The sequence below is a fragment of the Aythya marila genome, assembly GCF_965140915.1.
Source record: "Aythya marila genome assembly, chromosome: 12".
NCBI classification, from domain to species: Eukaryota; Metazoa; Chordata; class Aves; order Anseriformes; family Anatidae; genus Aythya; species Aythya marila.
In genome coordinates, this window is record NC_139053.1 from 11,778,206 (window position 1) to 11,791,585 (window position 13,380).

The 13,380-nt window shown below is 38.7% G+C and overlaps 2 protein-coding genes across 3 annotated transcripts in view; one reads left to right on the forward strand and one right to left on the reverse strand.

Moving 5' to 3' along the window:
- The first annotated feature begins 82 nt into the window (after window positions 1-82).
- SS18L2 (SS18 like 2) lies at window positions 83-1,362 on the forward strand. Its single transcript, XM_082770362.1, has 3 exons — window positions 83-193; window positions 293-369; window positions 556-1,362. The coding sequence occupies exons 1-3, from the start codon at window positions 125-127 to the stop codon at window positions 641-643; spliced, it is 234 nt and encodes a 77-aa protein (XP_082626488.1). The 5' UTR covers window positions 83-124; the 3' UTR covers window positions 644-1,362.
- Window positions 1,363-1,851: 489 nt separating this feature from the next.
- GARRE1 (granule associated Rac and RHOG effector 1) overlaps window positions 1,852-13,380 on the reverse strand; it is a 53,560-nt gene continuing 42,031 nt past the window's right edge. For both annotated transcript variants that reach the window (XM_082770353.1, XM_082770352.1), the window contains 7 exons: window positions 12,473-12,570; window positions 10,847-10,972; window positions 9,301-10,289; window positions 6,549-6,714; window positions 5,554-5,688; window positions 5,014-5,092; window positions 1,852-4,424 (listed from right to left, as the gene is read on the reverse strand). In XM_082770353.1, the coding sequence (XP_082626479.1) occupies window positions 4,101-4,424; window positions 5,014-5,092; window positions 5,554-5,688; window positions 6,549-6,714; window positions 9,301-10,289; window positions 10,847-10,972; window positions 12,473-12,570 (1,917 nt within the window). In that variant the 3' untranslated portion in view covers window positions 1,852-4,100. The remainder of the gene's footprint in view (window positions 4,425-5,013; window positions 5,093-5,553; window positions 5,689-6,548; window positions 6,715-9,300; window positions 10,290-10,846; window positions 10,973-12,472; window positions 12,571-13,380) is intronic.

Consider the following 13,380-nt stretch of genomic DNA (forward strand, 5'->3'; position numbering starts at 1 on the left):
CCCGGCTGCGGGGCTTTCCTTGGGGCGGAGGCGCGGGGCGGGGCGGGGCAGCGCTGAGGGGAGCCCTGGGGGAGGCGGGGCCGCGGCGTTCCCGGCAGGCGCTGCGCGGGGCAGTGGCGGCGCCATGTCGGTGGCCTTCGTGCCCGAGCGGCTGCGCGGGAAGGCGGAGGTGAACCAGGAGACGCTGCAGCGGGTGAGGGGGGGAGGCCGCGGGGGGCTCGGGGAGGGGGGTGGGGGCCGGTGCTGAGCGGGCGCTGACGGCGCTGTGTGTGTGTGTTTGTGTGTGCCCTAGCTGCTGGAGGAGAACGACCAGCTGGTGCGCTGCATTGTGGAGTACCAGAGCAAGGGCCGGGCCACCGACTGCGTGCAGTGAGTGGGGACGGGGCGGGGGGGCTGAGGGGCGGGCACCCGTTGTTGGGGTGGGGGTGGGGGGTGTGCTTCCCTCCCTCCGTGTCGGCCAAATCACCAAAGCGCTGCTTAAAGGCCGGGTGACTCACCCGTCAGCAGGCAGTCACGGCCTCCAGTCCTTCCGCGTAACGTCTCCTCCTCTCGCAGGTACCAGCACATCCTGCACAGAAACCTCATTTACTTAGCCACCATCGCTGACGCTACGCCCCCCGACACACAGAAGGCTGCAGACTGACGGCCTGCACCTGCGCACCCGCCGTGATGGGTTTGAGAAGCTGTAGGAACACTGGTGTAGAGCCCCACCTCGAGAGCTGAGAAGGCATAGTCCTGAAAGGCTGGTAAAGAGGCATACTTCTACGTTAACAATATGAGTGGAGTTCCTTTATGTAGTATTAGAATAGGTGTTTCTCCTGTTATTATAAGTAGAGCTTCAAGGAGGTAATTGTCACATTATTTTCTCTATGAAAAATGTAGTATATTTCTGAGAGGAGCATGATGGTGGGGACAGCACCGGCAGTGCTGCTCTTCTAAGACTTGTGTCTTCAGTGAGGCAGCAACTGTTTCATGACTCAGGTTGTGTAAGAGGAAGGCAAGCCTTGAGTTTCTCTCTAGCTCCTAGATGACCATGGTGGGTGCTGTCAAATTGGTAAGCAATAGCCTGGTTTGTTATATTTTACCATAAATATTATGCTTAAACAAAAAGATTTTCTATGTAAAACAGTGTAGTCTGGATTAATGTGACACATTCACTAAAACTTTGTTGAATAGGAACTTTCATAGGAAAGATAGGGCTGTTGCATAGCGGACAGCACTTAAGCAGAAGGGCGAGCTGTAACCTCCAATTGAGTGAGCTGGGCTTTTGCTCCACTTGCATCAGGATTTCTCATTCCTGCTTGAAATGTTCTGTATTACAGACTCTGTGAACATGTGAACAAGTAAATTTGGCAAAATGGATTTATGTGTGTTGTGGGTGTTTGTCAGCACTTACCTTCAGCAAGGGGACAGCTTACTTGTATATCTGAGTATGCGTTTCTGTGGCACCATTAACATAAATTAAATTGGGAGAGGGGTATATTTAAAAAAAAACAAACCACAAAGAGGCAACTCTGCACTCACTACCACCAAAAATATTTACCTTGCCAGAAACAAGCAACTTGAAGTTTTAGCAATGTTTCTCTGCCCTAGTTCAAAGATAACTCTAAGGCCTTCTCTAAATCATGCACTTCAGTGCAGTCTATGTAAAAGAATAGCTTCCAAGATGGTTCAGATTGTACAGTGCATGAAGTTCCTTTTTTTTTTTATGCATCAGTAAGTAGGCAGTTGACAATTTCCAAACTGCTAAATAACCCCATATTAAGGAAGGTAAAATCTTGGTTTACAAACCAAAGTTACAGTTTAAGGTGCTGCTTATTTTCAGTAAGGTGCATATTTTAAACAGGTATGACCTATTAAATGTATATCTTTAATAAAGCAAATAGTTTACTTTTACATAAGCTTTAAAATACAAAATGTACAGTTCCAGTTCAGAAGCATTAGCTATTCACAAGAAGCACTGCAATAAGGGTAAGTTAACTAAGCACCAAACCCTTGCACTTGGCAGTGTAAGTGAAATTTAATGGCAAGACTCATTTGCCAAGTGCAACAATTCTTAAAGTTACCAGTGTTCAGAACAATCGGAAGCAAAGGACATAGTAGCACCTACGTGGTCAAAATGCAGACAAACTTAGTTTCCTCAATTCACTTCTGTAGGTCCAGAAACCTGCCAGCATTTGTATATATGAATCAGCTGCAAAAATTAGAGCAGTAATTTTTGGCACTTGTTAGGAAAAGTTCAAAATTAAGTGTTTTCAGTAACTTCCATTTTGGTCTTAGTATGAATAACCAGTAAGTACAACCAAATTTAGGATTTAATATTAGATCTAAATGACAAGATTTAGTAAACTCAAAACCATTCATCAAGTTAAATAACCACTAACATTTTCAGCAGAAGGTTTTCAAAATTATAGTAGTACAGACCATTAACAATTTACAGACAAGCCACACTGATTGTGCAAAGCACATTACTGTAAAAAGTCTATGTACAGCAAACAAATCTTTGTAAACATGGTAAGTATGAAGTTTCAGAAAACATGGTGACAATATCATAAATACAGGCAACATTGGCATCCTCAAACAGCACAAAAAGGTAACAATCTGGGCCTGCAAATATAGCCCGTCACCATACAAACAAAAAGGTGGATGGGTCTTAAATACCCACATGTTTAATAGTTTTAGTGTTGTGTATACCTATTTATATATATATATGTATTTATTTTTTGGTATCTTTAGATATAGATGTACTTAGTTTGTAAAAACAAAAACAACAAATGTGCTTTCTCTTCATTGAAAAATTATGTAGTTAGAACTAATAACCCATTTTACTAGTAGTTAACATATTAGAATGATATGACTTAAGAAAAATACAAAAATAAGATTAATACTGTCAAAACTCTTATACCAGAAAATATTGTGGTTTTTAGACTCTTTCAAAGATGAAATATGAAAATTTAAATAAGCTCTAACTATATAAAGAATCTTCTGTAATCTCAGTTAATATACAGTGGGATAGCTATACATATATTTACCATTGTTCTTCACTTTTTAAGCACCAGTCACTCCCAGATCCACTTTGGTTGGAAGATTATTCCCAATTCCACAGGTTCACTTAATGGCACATATTGACTGCAAATAATTACTTTATCCTTTTAAAAAAAATAATGTTCTTTTAGCTAACTGCTACCCCACATTTCAGTTCTAGTATCTTCTGAGCCAGCTCACAATTTTTTTTTTATTTTTTTAATTACTATTTTTTTAATCAACTGTAGCATCTGAAATAAGACTTTAAATATATGCAAGTAGTCTTTTAGGCTATAATTTCACACATTTAAGGAGCACTGTGTGGATAAAGCCTTTGGCCAAATGAAACGGTAACAAGTTATCTATGTATTTGAAAACCAGTGTCACGTTATCCATACTGATGCCATCTACTTTAAGCAGCTCAGATTATAGTTGTGACACAAATTTGAGTGGTTCGGTTGATCTATACTTAGAGTAAGGAAACTACCACAAAACTCAATTTCGCAACTGTTTCTGCAACAGTTTCATAGTGAACTCACTTGTGTGGCACGTGAAAAGCTGCTGTTGTACTTCATTTAAAAAAAAAAAAAAAAGTTGCCCAAAGGCCATTTATGGAGAATACAAAGGTTTTACAGCTTGTCCGTTATAAATTTAAACACAGTGTTGAGCAAAGTGACCACTATATATTTGCTTCAATGTGTTTCAGTAAGATGTTTAACTATAAATCTATATGAAAATAGCTATAAAATACAGTGTTTCTTGTATGGTAGTCCTTCAGCAGTGTTTTAAAAAAAGCTTTTGAAAGTAAAGGCAATATACACATTTTTAAAAGCATTTCTAAATCACAGTTTTGGGCTGTTCCATGTACATCAAACAAACATATTGGCCATATTGCTCAGCACTGCAAATAAGATTCAAGAGTTTGTAGATCCTCCCCCCAACATCCGGCCCCCAAGCCCTCTCAATTCCATATTTAATGAGATAAACAGGATCTAGCCAATACACAGTTATGAAACAAAGGATATGTAGTTTATGACTGTTTGGCCCTGTGCTGCGTTTTCCAATATGAAAAGCATTTAGTACTGATGCAGGTAAGATGGTCTGCGTTCGTGCTTCACTGGAAAAGATTTAAAGCCCTTATTCATCTGTTTGTGCTGGGAAGCCTGTTGCTGCGATTGCTGTTGCTGCGCATAGGCAAAGCTAGAGGAAATTCCTGTTGCTGGAGCGCAGTCGTTGGCTGCTGCCCACACAGGTGACTGGAGGATCTGCATCGTGTCACTCCACTGGCTGACCGGGCTGCTCATGGGATACAAAGATGCACTCTGACTGGGTAGTGTATTCGTGACAGAGGACGCATGCTGCCAGGGTGCCTTTGGAGGCCAGGTTTTGGTTTTGTTATCCTGAAAAAAAAAAAAATAAAAAAAATCAGTTGTTGTTTTGTGGTTGGTTTTGTTTGACCAAAATGCTTTTGAGACAATATATCTTATTCCCTCTCAACAACATTTCAGAAGATTAATCTTTAAAAATAGAACTGATGCATATATATATATATATATAACTACTCACTCTTTTACTTGCCTTTTGAAAAACCTTTATTTACTTCAAGCACTTGGCTTTACTAATAGTAGCCCTGCCGTAAGTCAAAATGTCTAGTAAGATAAGTGATACTGGTGATATACTCCGTTTTCTCTGCACAGACAATTTAAGTTGTCTGTGTTACCTCTTCACTTAATATGAAACCTTGTTTTCTCTATCATTACAATTTTTGCTACAAGGGAAACGTTAAATCACTTTCGATTTTAATATTTAAATCTGGCAACTGGTAAAAAAAAAATTTAGTACTACTTGAGTGGGAATGAATTGAGATTTAGCTGAGGTAAGTGATCTGGAGGTACAAATGCTATTCTGATTGTTTTCCTAGTGAAAATGAGCCCAAAACACACATGCAGGAAAAATGCAAATAACTAAGCAAAGCCGTTTTCTGCTTACCTGATTACGGTCGTCTGCTGCAGAAAGAAGAGGTGGCGATGGTAGCGTACTAGGTTCCTGTTCGCCACTACTGTGTTTTCTGCCCCAAAAAAAGAGAGTGACATTTACTGTTTTTTTCCTTAATGAGTCACCTGCATTAATCTGCTACTACCATACACTACTCTGTAGTTTCAGTCTGTCATACCTGACAGCCCAGAATATGTACCGCATGTTTTTCCTCAGTACAGGTAAAAATACAAGCTGTTGCAGCAAGAAATTCATTACTGAAAGGGAAAGTGTTAAATACAGTGTTTCAGCCAACAACTGGCTATTTGCACAGATACTTATATGAAGATTTAGCTGCTAACAACTCAGTCTGTGAATTCCTAGCATTAAGATCAGACACATTATACACTGATCCATATCAACAGTGTAGTATGCACACTGACATTCATATGACTTCATCTAATTGGCAGGAGTTAAATCCTTTGTATGGCTACTTGAATTATCAAAACACACGAATCGTATGAAGCAACGTGTATTCCTGGTTATTTTGCTAACCTTCTCTGCTTTACAGCAGCAACAAGGTCTGGCCCTGAGAACATGGAGAACAAGCTGTCTCCATTGGCGGAAGAGGTCTCATCACTTGAGCTGGCGGAGTCTCCTTGAGTACCAGACCAGCTGTTTGTCACATCACTGGAAGACAAAAAGTTGTATTAGTCCTTGTATTTACGGTGCCTGGTCCGACTGTATGCTTTGGTTAGCTATGCTGAATCTCTGTGACAGATGACAGAACATAATTTTTTTTTTTTTTTTTTTTTTTTTTTGTAAAACACAGAACATGAATACTTTTACGTATTTGCTTCTGAATGATCACATCACTGCTTTATCTGTTACAGTCACTTCATATATTCTACTAAAGTCAATATAATGTTGTCACAGTCTCTCCTGGTCAGGAAAGGAAAACAAATGATTACTAGTTTTGCCATCACTAAGCTCTCGGCTCTTCCACTGCAAAACTGAGCTAGAATACATACTTGCTCTACTGGTTTTAAGTTAGCCTTAGGCTCACAGCTATCATGATATGGACAAACGGACAGAGGTTCTTGAAACACTTGCTTCGTAATAAATTGTTATTACTTGGAAAAGATTAAGTACTACTAACATACTTGCTGTAATGTAATGGATAAAATCTGGAAAGCTGAATTCAGTCAGGTGCTGTAACTTCCATTGCATCACTCCTCATCAAAAATACAATTTAAAGGTTTTCACAATACTGAAATAGGAACGTTTTGAATCTGTTATAAAGCCCGTATTTCCTCTGTTTGAGTCAAACTCAGTACCCAATCTACTCTGAAGAACATAAACAAATGTCAGTGCTTCAGTATCAACATGGTAAGGGCTCCCGTTTCTCTCTCGTGACAGTGAGCTGCAGCTTTTACAGATGTAGCAGCAATCAGAAAGAAATACCCTGTATTCCCATGTTCTCCCAAGCTTCACTGTAATGCAGATCCAAATACCAAAAAAAAAGAAAAGCAGCCTGTCCAATCTCTTACCTTTCTGTGAAATACTCAGGAAAGGGCCAGGTTTTGTGAGGATCATCAGGAAGAGGCCAGTTGCTACGTGTGTTGCTTGGACGACGAACATGCTGTGCTTGCCTTTTTTGTTGCATAGCCTGGTTGACCCCAGCAACATAGCGGGCAAATTCTGGATCAGACCCAACTGAATAAAACACATGAGGAAGTCAGTTGCTGATATTCAGCTATTTCTACTGCACTTACTCCCTTCATTTAATCCTCTAGACTTGACCATCCCCCAAGAGAAAGTAAGCGCCCTCACTGATAGTAAGTGCCAGACAATTGATGCCTCTTGATGGAGCAGTGAGGAACACTAACAGGACAGGTTTTAATAAAAGTAGAGAAGTACCGCTGTACATGGTAGATAATAATTCTTGGGTGGAAATACACCTGCCCCTTGCCAATACTTCAGGGATAAGTATTCACGACTAAGATCATGACCATACACTGAACGGTCCAACATCCAACCAACAAACACTGACAGAATTAAAAGCTGTACGTCTATCCAGTCTCAGAGAAAAAACATTTGAATTTACTACCGTTGATTTGGGATTGCAACATGATTTCCAGCTATGCTGTGATTCTGCTTGCTTCTTGAGAAATCAGAAGCTCAGATTGATCTCATTAGAACACAGAGGCCAGAAGCTACTTCCTACAAAGACTACACAACCATTTTGAAAACATCCTCAGCCTGGACTACATGGTATTTCAGAATATGGCTGATATTTACCAAAAAAAAAGCAGTTATCCTTAAAATAATAGTAATAAAAAATCTTCAAGTCTTAAAATGCTTTTCATTTCCCAAATACCTAATCAGCAGTATGCACTATCTTGCGCAGACACAGCAAAAGCCTTAATGCAAAAGTGTTTTAAATGCCCAATAAATCAAAACAAATTATGTATGCGTTAAAAAATACTCTTAGGAGACAGTGTAATTGAATTTCCAAGGCTTTACAGTTGGACTGAATTTACGGAAAATTTCTCAGCTACATGCGTAATAGTCACAACACGAAGCACACAGCTGCTGGCTTGCTTGTCTCAGTTTTAAAGAGCGAAGAACAGCCAAGTGTGCACAGCTTGGAAAACAGAAATCGAGATGTCTTTCATGTGATTGCTTCCCTATGTTCAGTTCAGCATTTGAAGAAAAGCTTCTTCATTTAGCACACTTAGAAAAGAACTCTGCAATGTTTTGTTGCATACGAATTAAAACTATAACAAAGATAACTGTTTCTACACATCCTTTATCATGTAAGCACGGGACAGAGCTACCTGACATCTGTGCAGAAACAAAATGTTCCCACTAACACTTGTTTTCTTTGATAAATACTTATGTCAATTTAAGTTGAGATTTGAAGCTAGACATCCTCAGATCTAAGGATTGGTTCTGAAGGGCATGCAGGTTTTTTTTTTCTGTGGATAGCATTAGGTATTAAATTACTCTTATATTCAAAAATAGCAACTTGTGTTGATTTTTACCTCTGTAAAAACATATCAGATAAACAGCTTTTTATGAGATAGATTCACCTGTGAAGATAATTTAAAAAAACACAGATGTATCAACTTTCCTTCTACTAATAAAGCATTAAGTTCTTAGAGATTATACAAGTATGGCATAATACATTTTTAGTAGGTACTTAAGTCTTTGACCATGAAAAATCATCAATTTTATCAATTCTTCATTAGCAGCTTTTCATCTGAATAGTCATCTTTTTCAGACTCTAAAAATATTTATCAAGTATATTTATTTGTTTCACATGACAAAAATCCTAAGAAAGTTTGAAAGTGAAAGTGTGTGTGTGTGTCTTTTAAAGCTTTCTAGCTAGAGCTTAGATTGAAACCTCCTACATCACAGCTTAACCTGGCATGTTATATGAAGAGAGGTTATCTTTCTAATCTATTTGATTGGATTTTTTTTTTTTAATCACACATATACACAGATGACAGCAGAAGGATTTGTGGTTTGATGAAAGGTTTTCCTGTTAGTTCTAGTGCTGCCTCTCTCCAGGCACTTTTAATAAATGCATACTACAGAGTTTCTGTAGCTATGTTCCACGCCAACAGAAATTATATTTATGAGAGAATAGATTGTCCTGTTGATCTTAGTAGTGTGAGAACAATTCATTGATCTCCTCTTCGATGCAGACTCTACAATCAATTCAATTCCATAGCTTTCAGGCTACTTGCTTATGGATATAAAATGTTATCTCACTTCCTCTTTGACAATAATCCTCATAAATTTACAATTTATCGGTGGTTCAAATACATATGGCAAACCACATGGCACTTGCTCTTTAGTCTCTAATCCTTCAACATCAGAGCTTTTCACTGCAGTAACAGCTGGAGAGCAGAAACCAGTATGATTTCTATGAAACTGCATAGTAATGAAGTTGAAATGCAGGGGTATGGAAAAGATGCAATCCAAGTGTATCTCCGGAGTTCAAGACTGGTAAAGAGCAGGAAATATAATTTGGGGGGGAGGCAAAATACATACATTCATAAGTTAACAATGCTTTTAAACAACTTCAAAAATAACAATAGGAAGAACACTATCTCTAAGTAACTGTTTCAACACTTTGATGTGATCCATATAGGAAAGGTCAGAACTTGTCATCTTAAGCACCTTATCATCTGGTAAATAGCACCAGGAAATAATTATTGCTAGCAATACCTAACAGTACTCTTTTCTTTGTAAAAGGATTCTTATAAAAAGTAATAAAGAAAAGACACACACCTGCAGGGTCAAAAGGTAGAATTTCTCCCAGCATCCCAAACACTCCATCAGTTTGGTCACGATTTGGCCACGTATTGTTTCTAGGTCCTTGTGGTTTCTGTCCTAACATCTCTGACATCATATTGTCCATATAGCTGCTCACAAGACCCAAACTGTATAAATCAGAGCTTAAATCTGAAAAACCAGGATTGTTCCACTGGTTCATATGAGACAATCCAGCTCCAACAGCTTGGGCTGGCTGCTGTGAAGAACTAGTCAGCCATTTGGTAGGTGCACGTTGCTGTGGTCCAATAGGTTGAAGCAAATGTTGGTAATACTGCATTTGCTGCTGCTGCTTTTGTGACTGCTGTTGCTGTGACAAGCCTTGCTGAGAAGGATGCAGTGGTGTGTGTGAGAGAGACTGCGGCTGCTGTTGTACTGTTCCTGATTTTTGCTCTGTTCCTGTAGAGGATGCAACAGAGTTCCTTCTTTTCACCATCGGAGAAGCTTGCTGGGATTTGCCCATGTTAAAACCAGACAAAAAATCTATAACATCCTGCATTTCTTGGTCAGTTGGTAAATTCATACCTTTGTCATCCTTTCCTTCATCTGGTTTGAAGAAGTTGTCCCGTCTTTCAACTAGAAACCCATTCACTATTTGATTATTTGTGCTCTGAATTGACTGTAATGAATCTGTGGTCCTAGGAAAGTTACCGATGTTTAAAATGCTTTGTAACCGTGCATCTATGTTAGTGGGCATTTTAGTCTTCTCCTCTGAGTTCGAACTTACGAAAATATTTTTGGAAGGTGTATTGGGAATTGAATAACTTCCACTATTACTTGTACTGGTGCAGGAAGTTTTTTTTGTAAACCGTGAAGTCAGTTTTGAGAACGTCTTCTGTAGACCACCTGAAGATTTGCTTCCATTTCCAGATGGCATATCAACTTGATTCCCAAAGTCTGAGATTTCACGCTGTAACTGGATCTGAATACAAGGCAAAGCTTGCTCCCTGCATCAACAAAAACATTTATCAAACCACTTAAAAAACTTCATTTATCCTAACATCCCATTGGTTGTCTAAAGAAATTTAACTGAGTTTGTATTTTGGAGAAAAATGTGCACTTGGGTAATAGAAAGTGAAAGAAATAAAAGCAAAGGTCTCTCTCAGATTGCTAAATTCATCAGCTTCTTCCTGTGGTAAGAATTTGAACTATTACTAACATTTGCAATAGCATTTATTACTCTCCTTTCCTTAAGAAATGTTAATTGTGCTTCAAAATCTAAACGGAGGTATTTATTTTAAAATATGTTATATATATGTATTTTAACGCAAGAGAAACATACCTCCATACACATGGATAAGCTGCTGTTTAAAAGAAAACCTCTGTATGTTAAATAGGTACAAGGTACCTATACAGAGTCCCAGTTTCTTGCATGGAAGTTTGACAAATGATTTCCCTTTCTGATGAACTAGTGCTATCCGAATTCTACAGTACAGCCTTTTCAATGATGATGGCTTTGTTTAAACTGGAAAAAGCGAAACATGAGGCTCAAGAAGAGATGTACCTTCCCTCCTTCCACCTGTGTATGTCAAACACAGCAGTATAAAGCACGTCTACTAGACCCAAAGTCTTCTCTGGATCCAGACTCCTCTGTAGCAAAGACATTGTTGCTGGATCTTCCTTCAAACACCTGTAATCATTAAGATTAACATTTAAAAATAAAAGGTTTGAATTTCACATTAAACAATTTTACCATGCTAGTCAGATAATAAAAGGCTAATTTATACACTACTGCTGCTCCTATAAAGGTACAACTAGTAGGGCAGTATAATGCATGAACACCCAAGGGCTCCTAAGGACAGCACCTGCAGTCCCAGTTTCTCTTTTTAATTGTTGAATATACAGCTAATCCAATTTTAAGCTCATTTTAAAATCAGGATTATCTCTTTAGCTGAGTAGGCATAATTCAACCACAGAAGTAAGAAAAAACAAATACAAAAAAAAACTATTTTTAAGAAAGTAGCAAGAGTGCTCAGCAAACTTAACAAAAATGCTAGTGCATGACACTTGCATCTTGAGTGCAATCTAGGAGTTCAATGCTAAGAAACACCCAGCCTGACACAGTCAGAATGAAAAATGATTCAGCATATCCAATAGGCTGTAGAACATGCTACTGAGCTGTGAAGGTGCAGAAATACTGAATTTTTTCAATCGATGGCACAGAATTAAGGTGAAATCAGAATAACTTAAATCTATGTATTGACACATTTGTCAAGTATTTAATGAGCCCTCCAGCACAGAAGAGTAAACAGGAGCTGTTGCTGTGTGTCAGTACGCGGAGCTCTTCCAGAGCACACAAACCCTGGCTCAGAGCACTCTGCAGTTTTTTCGCTCTTTCACAATAGAGCACTTTATATAAAGAGAACAGAAGTGCCAGTTTCTACTCAGCAGAGGAATTAAAGATGAATTTGGATAAACAGACTATGGGCTGACTTGTACTTCTGGACATGCCAGTGGTACCATTAGTGACAGGCTATCTCACTAAGGATTCACATGAATGATTTGTGTTGCACCAAAACCCGTAACACTGAGTACACTGAAGAAAGAGAGGAAGCATTCTAATTCCAAATTACTGTTTCAAAAGAGAAGTCCTCGCCTGAGAATGAGGATTAGTTCTAATATGCTTTCCTGGGCAGTTAATTAAGCCACTAGGGATGGCATCTCTCGAAACACAGTTCTGCGGTGTACAACAGCGCTTAAAGAACAGCTCAGTTAAGAGGGCCAAAGCTCTTGTCTTCATCTCATCTGATGCCTGACCTTCTTGTGGTAACAGCTGTGGGGACCTGCCAGGGAGGAGCATAACAGGAATATTTCTGGATTTATATTTAACTTCCTCTTTCATCATCCAGCTTTTACATTCTTCTCTTCAGAGGAATGTTGCAGTGCACCAGCCATGCCTCCCTTCCACTGCCTCCAACAGAGGGAGCACCAGTACAGACTGTTGAAAGTCTTTGAAAGTACAGCTGTTGGTCAATCTTTGCGAAGTGGTGGTATTTAATCAGCACAAGGCAAAGGAATTTAAGGTAGATCATAGTATTCCCCAATCCATTTGTACTGCATTGTATTTCTTCCCATATACTTAAACAGCCATACCTACTAGCATGATCTACAATACAGTATTTTTATTTACCAAGTTGATGGAACTTGCACCACAATTCTGGATCCTTCTAAACTTATCTGAGGAGCATAGGCTTCTTTATTTTCAATCTGTGCTGTGTCCACAACCACCTAGCAAATAAAAAGGGAAATGGTTTTCAGAATTAGTTCTATTTTATCACCCCTGTATTACAGATGCAATTGTCTCACCTCCCTGCCATGCTACAGGTGCAAAAAGAACCACATAAAAACAAATCAAGTCACAAAATCATTATAAGTTGATTTCTATTTTAATATCTTGGGAGCGGGGGAAAAGAAATCATACCAAATTATTAGTTTAATACATTAGCCTACATTTCAAGGACTTAATTCCTCCCAATTACATACTATAGTTACATATCAAACATGTACTTACCAGCTGCTTTATGTAGCAGCTGGTAGTTATCAATGGCTTTGCATAACAGCCCTTACATTTGAGAAGTCTGAGCACTATTAAGGTAGTAATTGTGCCAAACACCTATTAAAATACTGTAAATAACCTAACTGCAGTGCACAACATGATACAGACAAATAGTATTTAGTCAAACTCTTCTCATAGCTTGTAATTTTTAACACACATACCCCCCACCCACCCACATTCATGGTTACAAAATTTCATACCAGTATTTCTTTACTTAATGGAACTATTTATAACAGGGAATTAATAGTAGTGAAGAAAGGAAAAGTGACTGTTCAATTTGTTGAATTCTCAGCTTTCTGTAAGATATCATGAATTTATATGGAAGATGAAAGTCTTGAAAATTAATCTGCTGTCATGAAACTCTTTTTATGGAAACTGAAAAGGAATGGATTCACTTCAGCTTCATTTAAACTTCAGTACCAGTGATAGTAAGTTCCATATTTGGTTTCTGCTTTCTGTTGTTGTCCAGTCTGCATGGGCTG

Bases quoted from the DNA above. Each gene is read 5' to 3' on its own strand.
- SS18L2 (XM_082770362.1), top strand. From the start codon at position 125: ATGTCGGTGGCCTTCGTGCCCGAGCGGCTGCGCGGGAAGGCGGAGGTG. The intron at 194-292 runs GTGAGGGGGGGA...TGTGTGCCCTAG, and splicing joins ACCAGGAGACGCTGCAGCGG to CTGCTGGAGGAGAACGACCA. The intron at 370-555 runs GTGAGTGGGGAC...CTCCTCTCGCAG, and splicing joins CGGGCCACCGACTGCGTGCA to GTACCAGCACATCCTGCACA.